This window comes from Hevea brasiliensis, chromosome 9 (assembly GCF_030052815.1).
Source record: "Hevea brasiliensis isolate MT/VB/25A 57/8 chromosome 9, ASM3005281v1, whole genome shotgun sequence".
Lineage (NCBI taxonomy): Eukaryota > Viridiplantae > Streptophyta > Magnoliopsida > Malpighiales > Euphorbiaceae > Hevea > Hevea brasiliensis.
Genome location: NC_079501.1, coordinates 23,608,114 through 23,630,725, shown reverse-complemented (window position 1 = coordinate 23,630,725; position 22,612 = coordinate 23,608,114). Strand labels below are relative to the sequence as shown.

General features: G+C 34.8%; 1 protein-coding gene across 1 annotated transcript; it reads left to right on the top strand.

Annotated features, from left to right (window-relative positions):
* Positions 1–13,823: 13,823 nt before the first annotated feature.
* LOC110663835 (cystathionine gamma-synthase 1, chloroplastic) lies at positions 13,824–18,677 on the top strand. The gene is made up of 11 exons (XM_021823276.2): positions 13,824–14,422; positions 14,688–14,791; positions 14,988–15,061; positions 15,151–15,319; positions 15,886–15,945; positions 16,018–16,221; positions 16,311–16,397; positions 16,686–16,793; positions 17,243–17,338; positions 17,425–17,543; positions 18,155–18,677. The coding sequence occupies exons 1-11, from the start codon at positions 13,918–13,920 to the stop codon at positions 18,276–18,278; spliced, it is 1,650 nt and encodes a 549-aa protein (XP_021678968.2). The 5' UTR covers positions 13,824–13,917; the 3' UTR covers positions 18,279–18,677.
* Positions 18,678–22,612: the final 3,935 nt, after the last annotated feature.

Below are 22,612 nucleotides of genomic sequence, written 5' to 3'. Positions count from 1 at the left end.
TAATAATACAAATTTTAAAAAATATTGTTAATATTTTTTAAGAAATTCAAATAATCTTGAGAGTTATAAATATTTAGCCTAGCCAATAAGTTGGTCAAACAGCCAAAGTATAATTTTAAGTTAAAAAAAGCTTGGGAAGAAGAGTTTTTTAAAAATGAGTTTTCATTTTGTGCTTATAAGTTTTTTTAATCAAATATTTTACTGTGTTACTCTCTTTTAACTTTATAATTCTTTTATATATCTTTATTGTATTTATTTTTATATTTATGTTAATTTTTTTTTTTAATAATAAGTTAAATAAATTATTTATATTAATTTTAATAAATTATTTGTCTATAAGATATTTATTTATTTAGTTTAAAATTAAATAATATATTATAATATGATTGAAATATATTTTGGTAATGTTATATAAAATATTGAGTTAACAAGAAAATAATTTAATCATTTTAGTTATTTTAATAATAAAAGCATTTATAAATTATTTTTTATCAAACGTGCCGACTGTTATTAATCACTTATAAGTATTTTAACCAAATAGATAACTGATTAAAATTTTAAATGTTTATAAACTCAAATTCATAATTTAATATATATATATATATATATATATATATATATATATATTCATTTTTATGTACAGTGATTACATGGAATAATTTCTCCCCTACTAGAATTTTTTTTTTCAAAGAAAATACCATTAATGGCGCTAATTGGCCCCTTAAGAAATTACATATTGAAATTGCTAGGCAGGATTGTACTAAAAAGAATAATCCCGTAGAGCCATAAAGGCCAAACCATGGGCAACTCTATTCCCAGATCATTTAACAAAGGAAAAATGCATTTCTTAAAACACATTGGCAAGAGCTTTAAAATCATCTCTGCCATCCTAAATCTCTGCCACTTGCAAATTCTCATTGACAGCTTCGATAACCATTTGCGTATCCCCTTCCAAGAGTAGTCTTTGGAAGCCTTCAGTTCTAGCAAGAAGCAAACCTACTTCGCAAGCTAAGCTTTCTAGGATCAAAGGACTTGGAAAAAGATCGATATCTCTGGCAACTCCAGCCACAGGGACCTTTATCATGAGCTGGAAGCGGTTCTGACCATGAGTTTGAACATGTTGAATGAATTCTGAGACAGAAACTTAATAAATTAAATATTCTCAATCCTTAAATAAATGTACACAGCACTGCATGTGCAAGTAAATTCATATCATTCTCACCCTCTCTCTTTGTGCAACTTGCAATTTTTGTTTTTTTCATTGTGATGTGATTTGATATTTGTGTACTTACTATATATATGTTGAGTAGGGTATAGTTGTGAAAGTTTGTCAAACTGAATAAAAATCAACACATTTTATGGATAAAACTTGAACTCATTTCTCAACACACCTTCCATTAACTGCTAAGAATAAGGGTAAAACAAGAAACTCTGAGTTGAAAAAATGGAATCACGTACAAAAGATAAACTTGCAGGTAGCAGTCATAATTTTCAACGCCAACAGTTTTTCTCCTTAGACTCAGATACACCATATGAAATGCTTTAAATTTACCTTTGATTTGAAATATGTTTGCGTGAATCATGTGATGGTGTTTCTTTAGACAGTCATAACCACATTTATCAAATTGAGACTCGAATCCAGAATCGAAATATTTATTTTGTGAAACGAGAATTGAATAATGATATATATTGTAAAAAAATAAGTAAAAAAAAATTATCATAATAAAATATTTTGATAAATATATATAGAATTATCATTTAGCTAATTAGAAGTATGTTTTATAATAAAACAATATATTCTTATCATCTTATATAGTTTTATATTATTAATTAGAAACTCTTGAATTAGAGGCAACAATTATCATTGTGTATGTGTTAGAAACTCTCATTTAAATTTGATCAAATAATTAAATAATATCTTTTAAAAAATCAAATATATTAATGTAAAATGTCATAATACAATTATAACTAGAGGAGTAAATTAATTAAAAAAATATAAAAAAAAAGAAAGGAAAAGCTGAGGGAAAAATAGTAAAAAAAAGGTTTTATGCATACTTTTCATAGTAAAAATGAAGTGAAATCTTAAATTTTGAAGCCTATATCTGAGCTTTAAGCCTGTTTTCTTCTAATGAACTCTGTTTCACATAATTTGCTATTGGAGGTATAGGCTACTGGGTAGTCCAAAAATAGGTTTGAGCTATAGGGTTGCATACTCTCTGTTTAGGTTCATAAATAGCCAATGATGTGTTGGTCGGATGGTAGTATTGAGACTTTAGGATGATATCATCTCAAGTCAAGCTCGTTGTTTGTCTCTTGGGGTATTCAAGCTATTTTAAGATGGTCGATGAGTGATTAGTCCCGATATATCTCTTGTACGAAAAAAAAGGATTATTAAATAGAGAATCAGATTATAACTAGATTGTAATCTTGTGATTCGAAAATCGAAATATTCATTTTGTGAATCGATAATTGTATAACGATATATATTATAAGAAATTAATAAATTATTTTGTCAACCAATATGTGATTCTATTAGTCCAATGCAAATATTCTGGTGTGCTGGGCCTCTAGGGGATAGTATTCTGGATTTGTTGTGGCCTTAGTTCATTGGTTGTTCCTTGGGGTGTAGTTTTATGGGGACACTTCCGTCAGGTGATATAGCCATGTTTTCTCCCCTTCGATTCTTCATCGGATTCGATCTCCTCCCGAAGGTTTGGTGGACACAGTCTATGCCATTGGAGCTGCCTTGGACGGTAGGCAAAAGCATTTCTCATTCGGGTCTGGGTTCTGGTTTGGTTCTACTGAGCTAGGGTTTTGTATGGGATGGGCTTATTTGTAAGTTGGGGTTTGCTTGAGCTCTTTTTTTCTTTAGGCCATGGGCCTCTCTAATGTACTAGGCTATAAGCCTTTTTTATTAAATGAAAATCCTATTTTATGATTAAAAAAATAATGGTTATTTAAATTATATATCAATCTTTTATTTTTAATTTTAAATAAGTAAGCTCGTGATATTTAATTATGTTATGGTATTTCAGTCTAAATTATTATTAATGAGAGTTATTATTAATGAGAATTAAAGTAAAAAGATATATCACATGGTATTGTAAGGGGGGAGTTTGCTATGTGAGCATATTTTTTCTTAATGGTACTTACCATATAAAAGAAATTATATTTTATAATTATAGTAATTATTACTTTTTATATAAAGTATTTAATCTTATTTTTTATTTAATTATCTTTTAATTTTTTTTAAATAATTTTATTATTACCATTCTTATGATTAACTAATTAAAAATATTAGATATATTTCAATAATTTTAAAAATTTCTTATTTAATGATTCTTAAAATTTTAATTATTTTACACTTTTATTGTAACACCCCTGATTTTTTATATATTATTATTGGGCTTCGTGTACGTATCCTCAATTCTCGGAAATTCGACAGTTGTCCGGATCTGTGAATTTCCGGCCAGACAGACCAGCTACCGGAAAAGTCTTCGAATTGGATCGAGGTTTTGGCTACCCTACCATTGTCAGGCATCCCGAGCACGTTCCCGAAGTCGGAATCGGCAAAGGTAAACCCGAACCTTGCTTTTTCGTAATTTTCTAGTGCTTAAATAGGATTAAAAATCCATAAAATATTCGTGGTAGCTTAGAAAATTACGATTCTTTTTGCAATAGCTTAGTAATATTTCTAAGGACCGCGGGGCAGAGTTTTATAATTTTTAGAGCTTATTTGAGCAGTTTTTGCAAAAATGATCAATTATAAGGACTAAATTGAAATTTTACATATTGTGATGAATGATTGATTTGATGGGCCCAGGAGGGGCTGTGTGATGTGATTGAGTTGTGGATATATGGATTGTGGATATAGAAGTGTGTTTTGAGCCCTTTTGCAGGTTGGGTAGGTCCTAGGTATAGGGGAGACTCTGCCGGATTTTCGACACGACTTAGGATGTACTGGTCTTTTTCTTTGTTTGTATTGTGTCAGATTGTATTAAATAATTGTAATATAATTGTCAGGTGAGCGATGACCTTCTTCCTCCTCACCGCCACAGTGATTGTCGTCAAGTCTGTGAGTAAAATATTAATTTTAATTGTAATTTCGATATTATTATATGTTCAGCATGCCCATGCATCACTTATATGCATATATTTATGTAGTTAAACTCTAGGCACGATTTATGTTGCATTCATAACTGTTAAAGTGCCATGAATGTTGTTGCGGTAATTTGGAGCAGTGTGCGTGCGTTGGCGTGCGTGTGATGTGGTATGGACTATGGATAGGACGGGTAGTCACGGCTTGAGTTCTTCGCTGGGACCCGATCCTTCGAGGGGTAGTCACGGCTTGAGTTCTTCGCTGGGACCCTCGATTTGGTTATTAAGTGGAAGTCCGAGCTGAGTTCTTCGCTGGCACCAGGTTGGATTTAAGAGAGCTATATAGGGGATCAGCTCCCATATGTTATGATTGATGCTACAGGGTGCGTGAGTGCTCCAAATTACCTTTTTGATGTTATGATGTGAAAATGTTGTTGCTGTTGCATTTCACTCCACAGGTTGCATTAGTACTAGATAGTTATAGAGATTATGGTTAAAATTGATATTTTACTCTCTGAGTCGAACGCTCACTCCTGTTCAAAAATTTTTACAGGCCACAGGAGGATATTTTTTGAGGTTAACCTGCTTTCTCCCTCGCGTGTCAATTACTAATGTTTGTATAAACTGGTTAAATCTTAGAATTTCCGCATGTGTTAGAAATGTTTATTTGATTTGGGTCTGTAAACTAAATTATTATTTTGGGACCTGTAAACTTAATATGCTATGCATGTTTGATGGATTGGATGAGGGAGCTGAGCTCCCATTTATTTTTATGTTGACGAGTATGTGGAGGGTGAGCTGAGCTCCCTAATTGAATATATAATGTGTTTACAGGTCGGGTGATTCGAAAACTCCCTGTTGGAAAGTCCATTTTATGGCCGGACTCTGTCCGTTTGTTTTCTTGAATTTGGGCCCAAATGGGCCTTAGAGTTGGGTCAATGAACAGTTAGGCTTACTACGGGCCTCGGGGGCTTTAGGCTGGCCCAGGTCCTAGTGCCGGTCCGGCCCATAGGTTGGGTCGTGACAAATGTGGTATCAGAGCTTAGGCTCCAGATTCATAGGGAAAAATTATCTAAGTGTTGGGAAGAGTCTACTAGGAGTCACATGCGGAGTATAGGATTCTGTTTCGTCTTTTTCTGTAATTCTTTGTTTCTAGATTCTACGTTATACCTCGGGAAATATAAGATTACCTCAGTTAGTGTCTTGATTTTCGTGGAGTACACAGAAATGTGAAATAGAGTTAGTAGACATGTGAGGTCTATCATGAGGATACGTACTCCAAGAAATGTTATATTTTTGTCAGTATGGGTTTAAATGGTGTGCCCATTTCGTGTAAGGCACGAGTACATAAAAAGTGAGTCTTAAAAGTACAGTTGCCCTAGATAAGGATGAGGATACCACTACGGGCAGTCATCAGTAGATGACCCAGTCATAATAAGTTTGTGATAATAGAAGATTCAGGAGAGATAAGAAATTAGGAGACCTAGTCTGTCAGGACGTATCGTAGTAACTATACAATGTTCTCGATGTCTGCTCTGTAAGCTGCAGATTATAGTACCGACATGAGATTATTGTGTAGAGCTGCGTACTTTCCTGTAGTGCTTATGATGAGGATGTTTGCAGGCAGTCTCTGTTTTGGTACAGTAATACCATAACAGAGTTCTATATCTGCAGAGGAGTTGGGAACTCCTAGTTAGGGGTCTAGAGTTAGAATATTGAGAGGTCACAGTGGGGTGATAACTAGAGTCAGTGACTCAGTTACCCTAGCATGAGCTAGAGTTACAATAAGAATTGCCATCAGACCAGAGGTTTCGGATTAGTTGCAAAGTAAAGGTGACACCTATAGAGTGAGATTATCTAGTATTCAGTATGGAATTTTGGATGGTTTTTGCAGTATGACAAACATTTGGTTAGAACTTAGTGAGAATAGTATACCTTGTGTGTATCAGTATGAAATAAAGTACAACCCTACTACCTAGGGAAAGTTGGAACTATGAATTGATGATTCACAGAGCTATAATATGATAGGAGAGTCATTAATTTGACATGGTTTTGGGCAAGGTGGTAAATGTAGTATCTTTGTTGCAGCAAGTTAGGGTATAGTCCTATCTTTCAGAAGGGATCGAAAGTTATTACTAATAATGATGACCAACAAAATAGTGCCCCAGATGGGACTGTAGAGTGTGGTAGAGAGAAGTTGGCTCGGGTATCTGCGGAGGATGGAAGTTCTATTATAGGAATCATATATAATCAGATCACGATGGATGTAAATCCTTTGAATTGGATGACGGGTTTGGGTGCCCGGAACCTTAAGTTTTGGCTAATTGAGTAAACATGGATAATAATAATAATAACAAATAAATAAAATTACTACAGAATCAGTTCTCGAGGTGGTAAGGGTATTATGTAAGCTAAAGGATAAGAATAGAGATCATACAATAAAAGTATGACTGTAATTTTTTGATTTCCTTTCTAATTTCAAATTATTCAAAACAATAGTATAATCTAATTATAATAGTGTTAAGAGTAATAAATTAGCGAAGATAAATCACAGAAGGCCAATGGATAAAGAAAGTGCAGAATGAAAGTTTGGACAATTGATTGCAGATGCAATATAATCTAAATGCTAGTGGAAGTACTAGCTAGAGTGGTCAAAGGACCAAATCTGAGTAGCACAGACATATGATAACGCGATAGAGACTGAAAGATATAGTTAGCTAGTACAGCTATAATGTTAGGAAGAAGAATGGAACCATGGATAGAATAGTCAAGTTCTATTTTGGGTAAGACAAAGGAAATAAATGAAAGGACAACCTAAAGAGCGCATAATAAAAGGAACAAAGTTAAGATATAGGATAGGCTAAGTGTTATTCTTGGCAAGGAGAATGACAAGGATTGAAAACCCAAAATGGGACCACATTAGTGAGAAAAGTGATGGAGGTATGGAATACAATAATAATGAGTAAATGTTAGAAGGTGTGCGATGGTATTGCGGACTACCTAAATAGGTAGAGAAAGAGAAGTTAGTAAGAGTAAGTTGAATAAAAGTCAGTCTAAGGGATCAAATAGGTATGATGAGAGGAAAAGAATGATAGATAATGACACATAGGTTTTAGGTTAGACTTTTGAGATAGTGAGAAGGTAGTTAGAGGTTCGTTATGAATGTCAGGCAAACATTTTTAGTGTGATCAACAGAATCACTTTGCGATGACGCAATAATGTGAACAGCGATGAGGGGTAGAATAAAAAGTGACAAGTATGGATGATAATAAATCACTAGAAAGTTTAAGGATCAAATTAATGACCATAGATAAGGGTGGAATTAGTGTTTGAAGAATCTATTAGCGAGAGAAATCTTTCAGGATTCAACAAGGGTTAAGGGCACAATATAAACGATGATAGATATGAATCATAGGTCGAGTATAAGTAAAGTTAATAAATTATAAAATATTATGTCAGGAAGGACGATGGTATAGTAAAGGGTTCATGCAGATGATACCTTATAGGTAGAGCACAATTGTGCTAGGAGATGATGAAATTTGAAGAGAAAAACTAAGAAACATAGGTTAAACATTATTATATGGACAATCGGGCGTAGTTGAATATAGAGGATATTTTTCTTTCTTTTCAAGTTTAGCTCGTGTTTTTGATTCCAGAGCGTTATATAAGGAGCAGAGACTGAGGCAAAGAGACCTAGTTATTTGAGATTTTGATAGGCACCAATTCATATACAATTTCCTGATATGAGAATGACAGTAAGTGCATACCTAGTGTTAAGTATGAAAGGACGATCAGAGTAATGACAGGAGCTAAATTGAGTTAGCTATTAAGGCTTGCAACTGTTTTAAACTATGAGCTAGATGAAGTACTATTTATGGATGAGTTTCAATAGATGAAATTGTTGCTGATGGGTAATTTGAGGTTGAAGTTTAGAAAGCTATGGGCAGTATATATGATTATATTAAGGAGAATGAACATGTGAAGTATCTTGTTTGGAATTAAGGCATGACACATATTTCCTACAGCCGTGTTAGTTCAGATGGAACTTATAGTTTATGGGGCTCATATTCATCCAGGATAAGCAATTTCCTACTAAGGCTGGTAGGGAATGATAATGTTCTGATAGTTAAGTTGGAAAAAAGGGGGTACAAAAAAAAATTCTCTATGGGTAATTATAAGTGTTACATAAGGTGAAGAATGTGCTGATAGGAGTAAATCATAGGGTTAGAATTCTCGAAGTAATGAAACTAGTAATCAAGATAAGACTAAGAAATAAAAAGAAAGTTAAAGTTGATGATGGGATAGACATCTTTGAAGGAAAAGGTGTAAGGATGAGATAGGACTAAAATTAAGGAATAAGTACAGCAGGTTGAAAAGATACCAACAATACCAAAAATAGGAAAAGGGAAGTGGATAAGATCCAAAGGACAGGAAGAGAGCTCGATAGAGTCAGTTATAATGATGAGGATAAGGAGTGTCTAACCATCGCTCGTGTTAACACTACCTATGAGCGGTGAAGGATACACCGTGTACTGTGACGCCTTCAGAGTTGGCCTAGGGTGTGTTTTGATGCGGAATGGAAAAGTAGTGGCTTATGCTTCAAGGCAGCTGAAGAGGCATGAGCAGAACTACCCCACCCATGATTTGGAAATGGCGGCTGTAATCTTTGCACTAAAGATCTGGAGACACTATCTGTATGGTGAAGTGTGCGAGATATACACCGACCACAAGAGCTTGAAGTACATCTTCCAACAGAGGGATTTAAACTTGAGACAGAGGAGATGGATGGAGCTTCTGAAAGACTATGATTGCACCATCCAGTACCACCCTGGAAAAGCCAATGTTGTGGCAGATGCCTTGAGCAGAAAATCTTCTGGCAGTTTGGCGCACATTTCAGTAGAGAAGAGACCATTGATTCAGGAGGTACATGAGTTGATGGATCAAGGTTTAATCCTAGATCTTTCAGATGAGGGTATTGTTGGCTCACTTTTGGTGAGGCCGGACTTGAGGGACAGAGTTAGAGTTTCCCGGCCACGAGAGACCAACAATTGATGAAGATTATAGAAAGAGTACAGCAAGGTGAAGGTGGTGAGTTTGGATTTGCCAATGATGGCGCCCTAGTGCAAGGTTCTAGGATATGTGTGCCCGATGTGGACAACCTCAGGAACGAAATCATGCGAGAGGCACACTATACACTGTACAGTGTCCACCCAGGTTCCACCAAGATGTACCATGATGTGAAAGATAGTTATTGGTGGAATGGCATGAAAAGAGACATAGCAGACTTTGTGTCCAAGTGCTTGACTTGTCAGAAGGTGAAGTTTGAACACCAGAGACCGTCAGGGAAGCTGCAAGAGCTCCCTATCCCATAATGGAAGTGGGAAATGATTACTATGGATTTTGTGACTGGGTTGCCTCGTACCACGCGAGGATATGATTCGATATGGGTAATTGTAGACCGCTTGACCAAATCAGCTCACTTCTTACCTGTAAAGACTACATAATCTGTGGCACAGTATGCCCGGCTCTACATTCGAGAAATAGTCAGATTGCATGGAGTTCCGGCTTCCATAATATCTGACAGAGGGCCCTGATTCACTTCGGTTTTGGAGAAAGTTGCAGGAGGCACTTGGCACCTGATTGAACTTTAGTACGGCTTTCCACCCTCGCAGACGGACGATGCGAAGGACAATCCAAATCTTGGAAGACATGCTTCGCATGAGTGTCTTGGATTTTGGAGGTCAATGGGATGAGCAGCTAGCTTTGGTGGAGTTTGCCTACAACAACAGTTACCACTCCAGCATAGGGATGGCACCCTATGAGGCACTATATGGAAGAAAGTATAGGTCTCCTCTGTGTTGGACGGAAATGGGAGAAGCGAAGGTGCATGATGTAGACCTAGTGCAGTACACTTCAGAGATAGTTCCTTTAATCGAGCAGCAGCGACTTTAAGATGGCGAGAAGAGTTATGCGGACCCAGACGGAGGATGTGGAGTTTGCAATGGCGACTATGTATTCTGAAGATTTCTCCAATGAAGGAGTCATGAGATTTGGAAAGAAGGGCAAGTTGGCACCTCGGTATATTGGACCTTTTGAGGTTCTTGATAGAGTTGGAGCGATTTGCCTACCGGTTGGAGCTACCACCCAACCTTTCTCACGTTCATCCCGTGTTTCACATCTCTATGCTCAGGAAATACATTCCCGATCCTTCTCATGTACTACAGTCGGATGTAATAGAACTAAAGGAGAACTTGACATTTGAGTAGCAACCTGTAGCCATAGTGGACTACCAAGTGAGACAGCTAATATCAAAACAGATCCCTATGGTTAAGGTTTTGTGGAGGAGCCAGTCAGTGGAAGAGTGCACCTGGGAGTCAAAACGGGACATGCGTAGCAAGTACCCTTATCTGTTCAATGTGTAATCATGTACTTTACTCTGCCTTGTGTAAAATTCGAGGACGAATTTTCTGTAAGGGGGGAAGAATGTAACACCCCTGATTTTTTATATATTATTATTGGGCTTCGTGTACGTATCCTCAATTCTCGGAAATTCGACAGTTGTCCGGATCTGTGAATTTCCGGCCAGACAGACCAGCTACCGGAAAAGTCTTCGAATTGGATCGAGGTTTTGGCTACCCTACCATTGTCAGGCATCCCGAGCACGTTCCCGAAGTCGGAATCGGCAAAGGTAAACCCGAACCTTGCTTTTTCGTAATTTTCTAGTGCTTAAATAGGATTAAAAATCCATAAAATATTCGTGGTAGCTTAGAAAATTACGATTCTTTTTGCAATAGCTTAGTAATATTTCTAAGGACCATGGGCGAGTTTTATAATTTTTAGAGCTTATTTGAGCGGTTTTGCAAAAATGATCAATTATAAGGACTAAATTGAAATTTTACATATTGTGATGAATGATTGATTTGATGGGCGGGAGGGCTGTGTGATGTGATTGAGTTGTAGATATATGGATTGTGGATATAGAAGTGTGTTTTGAGCCCTTTTGCAGGTTGGGTAGGTCCTAGGTATAGGGGAGACTCTGCCGGATTTTCGACACGACTTAGGATGTACTGGTCTTTTTCTTTGTTTGTATTGTGTCAGATTGTATTAAATAATTGTAATATAATTGTCGTGAGCGGAATGACCTTCTTCCTCCGCCCGCCCACGGTGATTGTCGTCAAGTGCGTGAGTAAAATATTAATTTTAATTGTAATTTCGATATTATTATATGTTCGCATGCCCATGCATCACTTATATGCATATATTTATGTAGTTAAACTCTAGGCACGATTTATGTTGCATTCATAACTGTTAAAGTGCCATGAATGTTGTTGCGGTAATTTGGAGCAGTGTGCGTGCGTTGGCGTGCGTGTGATGTGGTATGGACTATGGATAGGACGGGTAGTTACGGCTTGAGTTCTTGGGACCCGATCCTTCGAGGGTAGTCACGGCTTGAGTTCTTATTTGGGACCCTCGATTTGGTTATTAAGTGGAAGTCCGAGCTGAGTTCTTCGCTGGCACCAGGTTGGATTTAAGAGAGCTGTATAGGGGATCAGCTCCCATATGTTATGATTGATGCTACAGGGTGCGTGAGTGCTCCAAATTACCTTTTTGATGTTATGATGTGAAAATGTTGTTTATGTTGCATTTCACTCCACAGGTTGCATTAGTACTAGATAGTTATAGAGATTATGGTTAAAATTGATATTTTACTCTCTGAGTCGAACGCTCACTCCTGTTCAAAAATTTTTACAGGCCACAGGAGGATATTTTTTGAGGTTAACCTGCTTTCTCCCTCGCGTGTCAATTACTAATGTTTGTATAAACTGGTTAAATCTTAGAATTTCCGCATGTGTTAGAAATGTTTATTTGATTTGGGTCTGTAAACTAAATTATTATTTTGGGACCTGTAAACTTAATATGCTATGCATGTTTGATGGATTGGATGAGGGAGCTGAGCTCCCATTTATTTTTATGTTGACGAGTATGTGGAGGGTGAGCTGAGCTCCCTAATTGAATATATAATGTGTTTACAGGTCGGGTGATTCGAAAACTCCCTGTTGGAAAGTCCATTTTATGGCCGGACTCTGTCCGTTTGTTTTCTTGAATTTGGGCCCAAATGGGCCTTAGAGTTGGGTCAATGAACAGTTAGGCTTACTACGGGCCTCGGGGGCTTTAGGCTGGCCCAGGTCCTAGTGCCGGTCCGGCCCATAGGTTGGGTCGTGACATTTATAAAATAAATTCAAGAGGATATAAGATTTTAAATTTATTACATTTATACTCAGTAATAATTTTTAATTAAATTTATTGATGATAGAGTTTTTTTATATTTTTTAAATAATTATAATATATAATTATTATATAATTTATTTTTCTAAATATAATTTTTAAATAATTTGATCTTCCAAGTATAAATAATATAAAATTATTAATTATTAAATATAATTATCATTCATTATGAGATTTTCTAAATTAAAAATGTCAATAACAATAAAATCAAGACTCATATTTACTTCAAAGAAAATCAAAATTGTTCAATAAAATATTTTTAAATACATTTACTATAATTAAATTTAATATTTAATTGCTAATAATTTATCCATATAAGCTATATAATTTTAAAATTAAACGAATATTATCATGACTCTCTAATTATTATCACAGTCAAAAGTTTAATTTCTTTTAAAATATCTGCTCCAAATGATAACTAAAAATCAACATTAAAATCTTTTCATATATTTCTAACCAGTGGTAATATATAATTAGTAAATATAATTATCACACATTATTATTTTTCCTAAATTTTAATTTGAAAACATTAATTGCAATAAAATTAATATAAATATTTACTTTTAAGAAAAATTAATACTTAAAAGTTTTCTCTTTTCTTTTTATATATTTAATATATTTTAATTTATTTTAATATTATTTTATTTTTATTATTTTAAAATTATTATTATTATAAACAAAAAATAACTCATGGCCATTAAAAAAAAAAAAAACTTATGGTTGTTAAGGTCATTGATTTAAGAGTAATAATTTATTTAGCCAACTTTTCTCACTGACATTTTAAAATTTTAATTTTTAAATAACAACGTTAAAATTCTTTTAATTTTAATTAAAAGATAATTTTTTCAAAAATTAATAATAATTTAATAACCTAATTAAATCTTATATAAATTTTCCCTAACTTCTCTCTCTCTATATGTACACTGTTTCGCTAATAATTCATATATTTTTCCTTCTCTTATCCACTTTAAAATATAATCCAATAAATCTAATTTCAATTTCAATTTCTCATCAAAGCAAAAAGTGAAATAGAAATTTTCAATAAATCAAATGTACAAAAGCTAACTATGAATTCTAACATATTCACTATCAAATCTCAAGAATTAGAGATCTAATCCCTTTTAGGCCAAACCTTGAATTTTACCCATAGCATAGCAGCTACTATTTTGTTTCCACTAAGTTTGCAAATTCATGTCTACTTTCTTAAAATAGATGCATCTAATATAATATAAAACGAATTCATATAAATAATTATTAAAATAAATATTTATATCAAAATTTTTATAAAATTAATATATATATATAGCTCTCCGTAAAGGCACCCTAATAAAATTAGAAAAATTATTAAGTATACGTACAATTAAATTTTAATATTTTTCATAATCAAAACGTGAATCTTTAAATAAATTATGAGAAATGAAAAAAACCGAAAATGGACAAAACCAGGCGCTTAATATAGCACTTCAATCCTCGTGGAGCCAAACCAACCACAACCCTTCGCATTTCAAAGAGTTAGGTGTCCAAGTCTCGCAAATGGCCGTGTCATCGTGTCCGTGTCCCAACTACTCCGCCGCAGCCGCCGCTTTCTCTCCTTCCTTCGGGTGCCGCTCCGATCCGTCCGGCACGGACCAGCCGAGTCACGGCCGGTTTTCTTGCCGAGTCAATTCGGTTCGTCATGGAACGGCGTCATTTCTCGGCGGCGGAATGCAATCTCTGATCTTGAAGTTCCCTCCCAACTTCATGCGCCAGCTCAGCACCAAGGCCCGAAGGAACTGCAGCAACATCGGCGTCGCGCAAGTTGTTGCGGCTTCGTGGTCCAACAATTCCGCCACTGGTATTCCCTCGGCGGCGGCTAATGCAACCGCTGCTGCCGCAGCCACCATCCCCGCTGCCGAGCCGGTCGAGTTGATTGACGGCGATGAAGTGGCGGTGGTTGAGGGGCCTGAAGAGAATGAACTTGTACAGTTGGAGGATTTAACTAACGATTTGACATACTCATCGTTTTTGAGCTCCGATGGGAGCCTCGCAATTCATGCTGGTAAACGTTCAAATCTCATTTTCTTTGCCATTTCTTTTTATATATTTTTTTCTGATTATTTAATGCCCAATTAAGTTGGTATATTCTAGATTCATCTCATCAATTCAATATTTTTTGTTTGTTGCCTTAATAAATTATCATTTTTCTTTGGTATGATGTTAGGATTCTTTGTCCTTTTCTATTTGTGATTTAGTTAATAAGAACCTGAATTCATAATTAGATCTCATTTATAATTGAGATGTATTTTGTGGTTGGGTCAATGCAGGTGAAAGATTAGGTCGCGGTATAGTTACAGATGCAATTACGACCCCGGTGGTTAATACTTCTGCTTACTTCTTTAAGAAAACTTCTGAGCTTATTGATTTCAAGGTTTGTATTCATTTTATAGCAGCGATTACTGAACAAGTTTAACATTCCATTGCTTCCTGAATCGTCACAATCATTTATCTGATATTAAGCACATTTTATGTATTCTTTGGAGGAGTAGGCTTCTTCACTCCTGTCTTCAAGATTTAAAATAACTATACCAATGCATCGTTTTATATATATGTGATCCTTGTTGCAGGAGAAACGCCGTGCTAGTTTTGAATATGGTCGCTATGGAAATCCAACAACAGTGGTTGCTGAAGAGAAGATAAGGTTTGTCTTAACTCTAGCGTGAACATGATCTTCCCTACCTTTATGGTTCAATAATTAATAAAAGCATGCTGCTTTTCTCTTTAAATCAGTGCGCTTGAGGGGGCTGAATCAACTTTGATTATGGCATCTGGGATGTGTGCTAGTACAGTCATGCTGATGGCATTGGTTCCAGCTGGTGGGCATCTTGTGACAACCACAGATTGCTATAGAAAGACAAGGATATTCATAGAGACCATTCTTCCTAAAATGGGGATCACTGTATTGGTTCCTCTCCTTTTATTCTTTCACTTGCTAATGCTTGCATCCTCTGATTGCAGACATGTTCTTTTATATCTTTGATTCCTGTGCAATGGAAATGATTGTGTTAGTTGCCTTTATTTTTTTAAGAAGTTGTGTGAATCCTGAATGTTTTGATCAAATAACTATAGTATTTTTAATGATGTCTAGCATTGGTTTTGACTTGCTAAGGGTGAAGAGATACATTTAGTAGCTTTTTCCCTGTCTTTTTCTGTTATTTTTTGAGTAATGTTTTTCTTATTTTCTTCTGAATAATGTCTATAATGGGGAGGAAAAAAAGGAAATATGCTCAAATGTTGAAATTTTTTTTACTGCATTTGTGGCTCTATCTTAAGCAGTTAAGCTATTAATATGTAGATGCAATGATTCATCTTCTATGCATTTCAAGTAAATTTCTTGCCTTATTCTTAAAATCTGGAATCAAAATCTGTGTGCTCTTGGCAGAGCACCTTTCTTCTCTTAATATTTGGCATTATGGATTTATTTTAAATTCCTGTTTATGATTTTGATCATTATTGATTATGCAGGCCACTGTGATTGACCCTGCAGATATGGAAGCTCTTGAATCTGCACTTGAAAAGAACAATGTCAGTAGTTTAGTGCGCTTCTAAAAGTTAATGACACATTTTCCTGCATTGACTGATTGTAATTCCATGCAGGTTTCTCTTTTCTTTACTGAGTCACCTACCAATCCATTATTCAGATGTGTTGACATTGAGTTGGTGTCAGAGCTCTGCCACAGAAACGGAGCATTAGTTTGCATAGATGGTACCTTTGCAACCCCTCTTAATCAGAAGGCCCTCACTCTTGGAGCTGATCTTATTCTGCACTCTGCAACAAAGTTCATTGGTGGCCATAATGATGTGAGTTTGAGATTTTTTTTTTTGGTTGAAAGATTTTTCCACAAGTTAGTGGTTCAACAAAGTTCATTTAACCCAAGTACCTATTCCAGGTGCTTGCAGGATGCATAAGTGGTTCCACAAAGTTAGTTTCAGAAATTCGTAATTTGCATCATATTTTGGGTGGTACTCTCAACCCGGTGAGTTTTCTTGATTAATTGAGCTTCTGGATTATAAGTATTCTCCAAATTTCTCTATATCCTTGCATTAGCAATTGCTATCGATGTCGTTATCGAGTTTCAGGGCTTTTAAATTGATATATCGTTGTTTGGAGTTTGGACGTTCAGTGTTAGCTCTAGAATGATATCTATGTTGGTGTTTTTAGCAAGATATTTGCATGATTGCCGGCATAAAATTTGAGTTTTGCACTCAATTCTCTTACTGAAAATAGCATGTAGTTATACTTACTTTTTTTCCTCCAATAACAGAATGCTGCTTATCTGATCATCCGAGGCATGAAGACATTACATCTTCGTGTACAGCAACAGAATTCAACAGCACTGAGGATGGCCGAACTTTTAGAGGCTCATCCTAAGGTGTGTAATATTCTGTAAATTTTCACTTGATAAAGAAATTGTTGGCATTTGTTGTTTCCAATGAGTGTGGGGATGATCAATGTTAAAACTGTTAAGAATGGTAGCAATGAAGTGCATATTTTCACTAATTTTCTGCTTTTCTAATGCAGTGAGACTGTTTTATAGATTATATGAAGCTTGACTTTACCTTTGAAACGTAAAACTAGACTTGTTCTGTCAGGCAAGCTAATAGAAATTGTGAAGTAAATTGTTCATCTCTGTAGTAATGCCGACTGCTTGCTTTCTGCAACAAACTTGCTTGATTACTGTTCTCGTATCCCATGATGGTTGGCAGTTGGAATTTGAACATATTTCAGACCACATGATTTTTTTGGGATAAATCATAGGCTTCTTTGTGACATTAAGTTATTTTGTCCTTAAACTTAAAATTCTAATAATGATATTTGCAGGTGAAGCGTGTTTATTATCCAGGCTTGCCTAGTCATCCTGAACATCACATTGCCAAACGGCAAATGACTGGCTTTGGTGGTGTGGTGAGTTTTGAGGTGAGAATTTTCGACTTCAGTGTGCTGTGTTGTATCTTTACTTATTTCGCGTAAAATATTGAAGCTCGTATCTGTTTATGGAGCAGATTGATGGAGACTTGATGACCACCGTAAAATTTGTGGACTCATTGAAAATCCCATATATTGCCCCATCTTTTGGTGGCTGTGAAAGCATTGTGGATCAGCCAGCTATAATGTCTTATTGGTATGTAGTTTTACCTCTACTCCATACTTAAATGCTGTCTTCAATTATGATTTTACCCACTCTGGTCTCTGTGTATCTGTCTTTAGTCCAAGTGGACTCCTCATAAGGGTCTATTGCTTGCAATTTTAAAGGGGCAAATTTGTGTTCAAACTAGCTAATCATAAGAATCATGGACAACATGCATAAGAAGTTGCAAATGTGCTACCGTCTTAAAACCTTAAAAATGTTGGCCACAATGTGTTGTAACAATTGAACGTAGATTTACTTGTATATTCATCTTGTATAATGTTTTTTAAATGCAACAACAGTTATAACATTGAGCTTTTGTACTCTTTAAGAAATTATGATTTATTAGATTCTGTTGTATAGCCCCAATCAAGTTATCGTACAAGTTATTACATTTATAGTGCTGCATGTTGAGATGAAAGAAGCAACACGTGAATAAAAAAATGGAGTGTTGCAGAACTGTGATGTTAGCTAGTATTTGTGTACACTTGGAAGTGTGACATGTACAGTCTGGTGAGTGTTTGAAGTATTTGTGCCAGAGATGGCATGTAACCTTGATGGTGTTTTCTAGCCAATTATTTTTCATCATCTGCATTTTGCTGCAGGGATCTTGCCCAATCGGAGAGGGAAAAGTATGGGATTAAAGATAACTTGGTTCGGTTTAGCTTTGGAGTTGAAGACTTTGATGATTTGAAGGCTGATATACTTCAAGCCCTGGAGACCATATAGGGTGGTGCATAGGGACAACTTGGTGCAGTTCAGCTTCAAAGTTGGTGTTTTGGAGATCTGAAGGATGAATACTCTATGCTTGGAGACTATATGAGGCGCATCATCTATCCACTTCTTGTTTTTTATTTTTTATTTTTTTTTGGGGTCAATTTCGGTTATCTGGTGGTTCAATTGACGTTTAATCACCAAAATTTCTGTTTCAGTTTGGTGGACAGATCATTACTTTAACTAGTAATGATTGATGAACAACATAGAACCTTGTTTGTTTTCAATGTTTTCTTTGGGCTTTGTGATTTTTCTCTTCTAAGTTCTGAAAGATTGGAGGTTTTGAAGAGAGATCGATATGGGAAATTGACAAGGACTCGATGAATCTTCAACAGTGATTAGCTTTTGAACTAATTTGGGTTGGCAATGGATAGAATTGGTAGAAGACTTGCTCATAATTGTTTGGATTTTATGGCTGGGCCACCTTGGATTTGCTTGTGGTGTGTTTATAATCATTCAAAAAGAGTTGAAAGTTGTGAAGTGACAGAGCTCGTTTATTTGATGCTAAGAAGCACTAGGAGGATGGGTAGTTGTTTTTTGTAAATAGGAAGAGAAAGAGTTCTTGCCGAAAAAAATATAACGTTTAAATTTCTAAACCATCTGCACATAATCTTCCGTGGGAGAAACAAAAATTTCCAATTCGTAATTGCCTGAGTTGCAGGATTTTTTTTTTAAATTGAAAAAATTATAAAACGCGGCAAAATTTAGCTGGTCTCTTCAAATGGTTTAGAACTTTAAACGCAGTTGAAGTATAGACCCAAATCCTGTACTCCATTAAATTTAGCTATTGTTTTTCCCCCAATACATAGCAATATGGAAAATACATGAAAGGATTTTAACAACGCAGCCCAGCATAGTCCAGTCCAAGGCCAAATAAGAAAAAACCCACATTAAATTTAGCTTGTTTAGAATACTCTTAAAATGGAGAATGCAATTTATGAAGGCATAAGCAAAAGTTGGGACGACGAACTTGAAAAATTCAATTGTTCCTAAGAAAAAAAATTCAATTGCTCCCCACAGAAGCGGCCTCGTCTACGAGGGGCTCTTTGTTTTTGTCTTTCACCTTAGGGCTTAGTCCCTTGTTTCCTTTTCGCCTCCATGGCTTCCTTTGCCCCTCAAGGGTAGAGGGAGCCTTCTCTTCCTCCTCCGCCCAATAGTGGGTCTTTCCTCCCTCAATTTTTGATAGTTTGTAGATATGGGTTTTTGGTTTTTACATGTTAGGGCTTGTAACGGAGAGGGATCTTGAAAGACTTAAGTAGCCTTTTCTTTGGTTGTATGTGTATTTTTGGTTTGTGGTACTCTTGCAAACTTTTCGAGTAGCAGAGGTTTTTCTTTGTTATGGTATAGCATGGGTAACAGTCAAGCTAGATGGTAGTGGCTCATGGGGTGTAATTTGGTGGTTGGCTCGGAAAGCGTGAGTTGGATGCTGAAGAGTACCGTTATTTCTTTCCTAGGTTTGAAGTCAACATGAAGTTTTCATGGTATTCTGCAGTTAGAGTTGGTTGTGACCAAGAGTTTGTGCTTCACGCTGTAGTTTTTAGGGAAGAGGGAACCTGAGGGTAGAAGTGTTGGCCGTCCTTCCATGGATTATGGTGGTCCCCTTCGGTTACAAGAGAGTGAGACACTATCAGGGCTCTCCCTCTTCTCCTTCTTTTCTTCTCCCATGGGCTGGTCTTTGTTAACTATGTCATGGTCTTGAGTTTCACTGGTTGTTATGTGGTGCTTAGATTCGTTGCCATCGTTTTCGTAAACATACTGTTAATAATGAACATCTGGCGAACGTGCGGGTGCTTTGAGTGAGAGGACTGGTACCTATTCTTTTTTGGGTTTGCCAGTTTGAGTGTAATCCACCTTGGGCTCTACTTGTACGGGCTGGGGTGGTTTGTTAGCTAGACTTTTTTTTAGACCATGGACTTCTAATTATTTTAGGCCTCCAGGCCTACTGTAAAGTGCTCTCTATTGAAACCTCTCACTTAATTAAGCTTTAAGCCCACTTTTAATAAAATACTCCGAAAAAGATAAAACTAAAAAATTCTTACTTTTCTCACTTAAAATATTTTTCACCATAATTCTAATACAATTTGAATTTATAAATCTTTCCTTGAACTTGATAAATTTTCTTTTTTTTTTTTTAGTCTAAACAAAGACATTTAAAATTTAATATATATTTGAATTTTTAATATAAATTTTATAATTTAATAACAAATTTTTAATATATAATTGTATCCCTAATCAAGGTAGTACAAATATGAAATTATATATTTTAATAATTATATTTTTAAATTTATGATAAAGTAAATTAAAATATACAATTATTCAATAAACCCATCTAATTAAAGGAAATATATACACTATCAACATTAAAATTCACTTGTTAAATTTAAATTATTTTATTTAAAATGTGTATTTTTTTAATAGGAATAAATAAGCCTAACTGAAACCTATAATAAAAAACGAAGTTGGAGCCCCTTAACTGGAAACCCTAGCAACTAAACTTGGTTTGAGACCCGAAAAGATCACCACCATTAGAAAGTTGATTGGGTGCCAAGAGAAAATGTAAACATAAAGGACAACGGATAGCAAGAAAAGTAGCCAACTCGAACCCACAAGAGCTTCCCATACAAACTCAGTAATCCCAAGATCACAGGTGAGCTAGGCGGCAAATTATAACCGAAAAGAGGAGCTAGGAACCATGGTGTTGGTAGAACTAGGAAAGGCATGGTAGAGCTCCGTCGTTACAATCTCATATACCCAGGAATCAGTGACCAAACTTAATGGATACCTATCGACCCTTGAGTTGCCAGCCAACATGGATATACCCTAAACCACCACCACAAACTAAATTATAGGTAAATCTTCCATCTTTCTTCATCATTATAAGTCTAGGATCTGCAGACAAAATCAACCCCAAGATAGATTAGATGGCTACAAAGAGACCTATCGAAAGCCATCCAAAGAGGGATACTGCAACTCCAAATTTGGGGACTAGATAAGCAAATACAAGAGAAAAAAACAAAACTAAAACAACTAAAACTCAAGAAAAGAAGAAGCGGAGGGGGAGGGTCGGCCAAAAGGCCAAGCCTCCCCGAGGACTTTAATTTGATTTATGCTATGTTTGGATACAAAATGAGGAGGAAGGAAAATAAAGAATGAAAAATATTTTTTATTTTCTATTCTTTATCCTTTCTCTTCTTGTTTAGGAAGGGAAGAAAATAATAAGGAGGAAGAAAATAAAGTTTATTTCTTTTTGTTTGGGAAGAGCTAATAAAGAAAAGGAAATAGTATTTTTTTTAATTTATTATTTTACTCTCAATTTTATAAATTATTTAAAAAGATAAAATGAGCAAACAAGAGTATATGGGTAATTTTCTTCAATTAAGTACATTTTTTTCTCTTCATTAGTTTATTTTCTCTCCAAATTAGAGAGAAAATAATAAGTGTTAAATAAATATTATTTTTCTTTCTCTCATTATTTTGGTTTTATTCCCAAATAAAGAAAAGTGATAAACTCACTTTATTTTCCATCATTTATTTTTCTTTCTCTCCCATTTCCATATACATAAACAAAGGCTTAGAAGGGTTGTAGAGGGTAAGGGTGTTCGGTTCCAGTTCAGTCGGGGATTTACCTAGAAATCGAAATCGAATCAGAATTTTGAAATTTTAATATGGTTCTGGTTCGGTTTTTCATTATTTCGACTTCAGTTCGATACAGTTCTCGGTTCTTCAGTCTCGGTTCTGTTCGGTATGATTCCAGTTTGGTTCTCGATTCTTAAAATAATTTTATGTAATTATTTCCTTAAAAAGTCATACTTAAATTAGCCTTTAAGTTTTAAATTGAGTTATTAATACAGAATATATCATATAATATATCATTTAGCTATACCTAAATTATATAATATTTAATTATAAGGTGCATATGTAATTTATGATTAAATATATTATATAATATAATAGTATATCATATAATATATATTTTAATTATTTATTAATCATTTAATATTTAACTATAAGATACAAATATAATTAATAATTAATATATATATATATTAATATAAGATAATAGTTTATTTATAATTAAGAATGATAAAGTAATTTAATGTATTTATAATTAAAATTATTAAGAAAATATAAAAAAATAAAATGTAATATTAAGTTATATTTAATTTATGATTATATATACATATATAAATATATATAATTATATCGAAAATATATAATATATCTTAAAAAAATAAATAAAAAATCATATATATAAATTTAGTTTGGTATAATTTAAGTACGATTCTGAT